This window comes from Lycium barbarum, chromosome 1 (genome assembly GCF_019175385.1).
Source record: "Lycium barbarum isolate Lr01 chromosome 1, ASM1917538v2, whole genome shotgun sequence".
Taxonomy (NCBI): Eukaryota; Viridiplantae; Streptophyta; class Magnoliopsida; order Solanales; family Solanaceae; genus Lycium; species Lycium barbarum.
In genome coordinates this window covers 141,588,801-141,593,844 of record NC_083337.1, presented here as the reverse complement: position 1 = coordinate 141,593,844, position 5,044 = coordinate 141,588,801, and the positions used below count along the sequence as shown (strand labels likewise).

Genomic DNA, 5,044 nt, shown 5'->3' with positions numbered 1-5,044 from the left:
TGCGCAGCCCATGCATCATATGAAAGGCGGTGCATGGCCCATGTAATATATGAAAGCGATGCAAAGGGCGGTGCGCAGCCCATGCAGAAATTTTAAAAGGGCGGTGCATGGCCCATGAAATGTATGAAAGGCGGTGCACAGCCTTATGCAGAAATTTAAAAGGGCGGTGCATGGCCCATGTAATATATGAAAGCGATGCAAAGGGCGGTGCGAAGCCCATGCAGAAATTTTAAAAGGGCGGTGCATGGCCCATGTAATGTATGAAAGGCGGTGCTCAGCTTTATGCAGAAATTTACAAAGGGCGGTGCATGGCCCCTGTAATATATGAAAGCGATGCAAAGGGCGGTGCGCAGCCCATGCAGAAATTTAAAAGGGCGGTGCATGGCCCATGCAGAAATTTAAAAGGGCGGTGTATGGCCCATGCAATGTATGAAAGGCTGTGTTCAGCCTTATGCGGAAATTTACAAAGGGCGGTGCATGGCCCATGTAATATATGAAAGGCGGTGCACAGCCTTATACAGAAATTTAAAAAGGGCGGTGCATGGCCCATGAAATATATGAAAGGCGGTGCTCAGCCTTATGCAGAAATTTAAAAGGGCGGTGCATGGCCCATGTAAGCGATGCAAAGGGATGTGCGCAGCCCATGCATCATATGAAAGGCGGTGCACAACCGTATGCATGAATTTAACAGGGCGGTGCATGGCCCAGTAACATATGAAAGGCGGTGCTCAGCCTTATGCGGAAATTTACAAAGGGCGGTGCATGGCCCATGTAATATATGAAAGCGATGCAAAGGGCTGTGCGCAGCCCATGCATCATATGAAAGGCGGTGCACAGCCTTATGCAGGAATTTAACAGGGCGGTACATGGCCCAGTAACATATGAAAGGCGGTGCTCAGCCTTAAATATGCAGGAATTTTAAAGGGCGGTGCACAACCCATGCAAGATATAAAAGGCGGTTGAGCCCGAAATGTCCTATTAAAGGCGGACTAGCCTAAAAATGTTCAATTAAAGGCGAATAAGCCTAAAGCGTCCTATTAAAGGCGGATGAGCCTAAAAATGTTCAATTAAAGGCGAACAAGCCTAAGACGTCCTATTAAAGGCGGACGAGCCTAAGATGTCCTATTAAAGGCGGACGAGCCTAAATGTCCTAGTAAAGGCGGACGAGCCTAAATGTTCAATTAAAGGCGAACAAGCCTAAGACGTCCTATTAAAGGCGGACGAGCCTAAGATGTCCTATTAAAGGCGGACGAGCCTAAATGTCCAATTAAAGGCGAACAAGCCTAAGACGTCCTATTAAAGGCGGACGAGCCTAAGATGTCCTATTAAAGGCGGACGAGCCTAAATGTCCAATTAAAGGCGAACAAGCCTAAGACGTCCTATTAAAGGCGGACGAGCCTAAGATGTCCTATTAAAGGCGGACGAGCCTAAATGTGGTGCTTTTGCGAACAATGATGATGTGCCTTTGCAGGGCATTTGAAAGTAATAATGTAATGCAGGTGCGGTTGCTTTTGCAGTGCGGGGCATTTGAAAACAGTAGTGCAGTGCGGTACATTTGAACGTAATAGTACATATGTAGTGCGGGGCATTTAAAACAATAGTGCGTATACAGTGCGGGGAATTCAAAGCAATAGTGCATATGCAGTGCGTGGTATTTAAAATAGTAGTGCATGCAGTGCAGGGAATTTACAGCAATAGTGCATATGCAGTGCGTGGTATTTAAAATAGTAGCGCATGCAGTGCAGAGAATTTGCAGCAATAGTGCGTATGCAGTGCGTGGTATTTAAAATAGGAGTGCATGCGCAGAGCATTTGAAAGAAATAATATCTGTGCGTGTTATAAGAAGATTCAAACCGCTCGATGCGTAGTCCCTGCAAAGCTGTAAGCATACTTCAGCTTCCGCAACTGGAAACCTTGGTGATATTTCACCACGAATAAAATTCCTGCGCTCGAAAAAATTTGTAAGTTTCGAAATTTGTGTTGATTTTGTATCATCCTTGAATCATCCTTGTTTCACGACTTTCGTGATGTTTTCTTGATGCTAAGCTTTGTATGCCGTGCATTATCGCTGAGGAGTAGCTAAAAATCGATTCTGCGTTACTCAAAGAAAATTTGTTAGTATAAAAGGAAGTGGTTGCCTTGCGTTGAACATTGAAACTTTGGCTTTGAATCTGTGCTTCTCGTTGCTATGCCGTTGCGGAAATCTGATTATGTGAATATGGCTTGGGATAAGCCGTCTGCAAAATTTCTCCAGTTCGACTATGGGAGGAAAATTGGGATTTTTATTTATTGAGACCGGACCCAACATGGGTGCCTACGTATCCTGCTACTAACAGGAATCAGGTCGACCGTAGTTCATTAAAAGTCTAGAAAAGATTACAAAATAGCAACTACTCCTAAAGATGGGCATGTGGAGAATGATGTTCTCAAGTGGCGAGATGATGTCCCTGTCAGTCTGCTTGACTTGTTGCACGCTTTCTTTTCAAATGCCTTGGTGCCGGTTTCGATGGATCACCCTTAACAACAATTGTTTTTGTGTTTGCAATATTATCGGTTGAAGGCTCTAGCTGTAGATTTATCTTGCCACTTTCAATCATGCTTTGAATCTTAAATCTTAGCACTGGACATTCTTCAATGTCATGTCCTTGGATGTTTGAGTGATAAGCACAACTCTTAGATAAATCAAAGTTTGGCAGTGGATGCTTAGGTATAAATCCCTTCTTTGGTTGTAGAATACCTTTAGCACTCAACCTCTTAAATATATTTTCCAATGGTTCATTTAGAGTAGTGAAGCAAAAATATTTCCTCTTATTTTTATGTTGAGAGCTTGATTGTGCTTGGTGAAACTGTCGTTGGTAGCATTGCTGGGAGTTTTGCTGACGAGGACATTGCATAGTGGCATAAGATTGAAAAATTTGGTGACTTTTATGGCATTGCGCTTGATGCATAGTCATGGAAGCAATTTGGTTTTGCTTCATTTCACTTTGCAGATTTCCTAGTATCTCCGCTTGGAAGGTTTGGTGAACGGCTTGTGTTGCTGAGCTATCTGTAATTCTCCCTTCTTGAATGGCATTTTCTAGTTCTCTACCAATCCTAATCAAATCAGAGAAGTTGTGTGCACAAGCTCCGAGCAACTTATCATAATATAAGTCTTCCTGAATTTGGATGAAGGTTGAGATCAATTCCCTCTCGGATAATGGAGGATGTATTTTTGAAGCTTCTAACCTCCATCGTATGGCATATTCTTGGAAAGACTCATGTGGCGTTTTCTTTACTCTGAGCAAATCGGCTATGTGCGGATCACCTCCATTGTTAAACTCGAATTGCTTTATAAATCCGCGGGCCATATCTTCCCACGTAAGCCATTTGCTAAAATCTTGTTTAGTGTACCAAGAGAGTGCTGATCCTGATAAACTTTGATTGAACAATCTCATTCGTACGGCTTCATTATGTCCAATACCAATTAATCTGCTGCAATAGTCCTTTAAATGAGCGACGGGATCTCCCTTCCCATTGAAAGTGTTAAACTTAGGCATTTTGTACCCTGACAGAAGCTCAACGTTTGGATGCACACACAAATCTTCATACTTCAAAATCTGGAAATTCCTTGAACATAACTCTTCATTAATGACTTTCCTCAAATTGTGGAGTTCTTTTCCCCAATCTTCATGGTAAAGCGACTTGATTTCCTTTCCAGGCCTCTTGTATGGGGATATTGCCAGTTCGTTTTTCTTACTTTTCTCGAATTGAGTGGTGGTTATGGAAAATTGAGGATTAGGAATTATCGCTACTTGATCGGGAGTGTAGGTTGAAGGCATTTGTGGAATGGTATAGGTAGGATCTAAGTGAGGCGAAATGGCTAAGGAAATGTTGCAAATTGAGCTGGAAGTTGGGGTTGTGTTAGGAAGAAGGCTTAAGGTATTTCCCAGATTGACTACAATATTTTTTCGAACCACCTTTCCCTTGCTATCATTTTGTTCTTGCACCAAACCCATACCGGTGTTGAAAGCTTCAAATCTCTCTGCCATTATAGTCTCGTCCTTAATACAGATTCGCAGCCAAAACAATGTTCAATGCCAGACAACCTTTTAAAGAGAAAAGTAAAACTTCATAAACAAAATAAAATGTTAGTGCATGAAGTAAATGCCCAAAATAATGTGTATATATATATATATATATATATATATATATACATATATATAATATTTTTTTTTTTAAGTTAGATTAGTTCGTGATCTAATAAAGCAGGCTCCAGATTAGAGACGACTTGAGTCATATAAAGGAAATGAATGGACGAAAATGAATCATCAGCTATTTAGCTCTGACGGTTGAGAATGAATCGGAAGAAAGAAAACTGCATTGGAGTAGAACATGCCATTTGAAAAAAGGTTGACTCATATCGAAACGCCAAAGCTTGGTTCTGAGTTAATTCTTACCAATCCCAGCATATTTTAAAAAAAATTTGCCCCAGTTTAGGACGTTTTGAAAAATGTTTTGGGTTGCATTCCAAAATTGTCCCAGTTTCATGCTCCTTCGTTTGGGGAATATTAAAATTTGTAATAAATAAGACCGGGCCTTATATAGGCTGCCTACGTATCCTGTATCCGACAGGAAATCAGGTCAAACGTAGTTCGGGTGGTGTGAAAAAGGATTTTTTTTTAATAATGCAAGAGATTAGCTTAGAGAAGATCATGATTGATCGGGCGCAAGACAGTTGAATTTAATATACCCAAGAGTTACGAAGCACTGGCGGGTTGCAAAATGTCAAGGACAGGAGACCTATGAGATTGTCCTTCGACTTGTATGCCAAAAATCGAAATTAATGGGTGCGCGAAGATAAATTTCAGCGACCCAGAATGACGCGATTGACTGAGCGAAGACTCCGCAGAAGCCAGGTACTTGAACAGTCATTCTTGAACAACTTGATGGCAAAAATCGAACAAATATCGAGAAGTGCCATTTGATAGATTGGACCAATAAATTTGGACATCTACCAATTTAAGAAACGATAAATGCTGAAAATGGTAGAATTTGAAAGTAAAAG

General features: G+C 41.4%; 1 protein-coding gene across 1 annotated transcript; it reads right to left on the bottom strand.

Annotated features, from left to right (window-relative positions):
* Positions 1-2,450: 2,450 nt before the first annotated feature.
* Positions 2,451-4,028, bottom strand: LOC132615273 (uncharacterized). Its single transcript, XM_060329843.1, has one exon. The coding sequence runs from the start codon at positions 4,026-4,028 to the stop codon at positions 2,451-2,453; it is 1,578 nt and encodes a 525-aa protein (XP_060185826.1).
* Positions 4,029-5,044: the final 1,016 nt, after the last annotated feature.

What these genes read in the sequence shown, in the direction of transcription:
- LOC132615273 (XM_060329843.1), bottom strand. Translation starts at nt 4,028, where the DNA reads ATGGCAGAGAGATTTGAAGCTTTCAACACCGGTATGGGTTTGGTGCAA.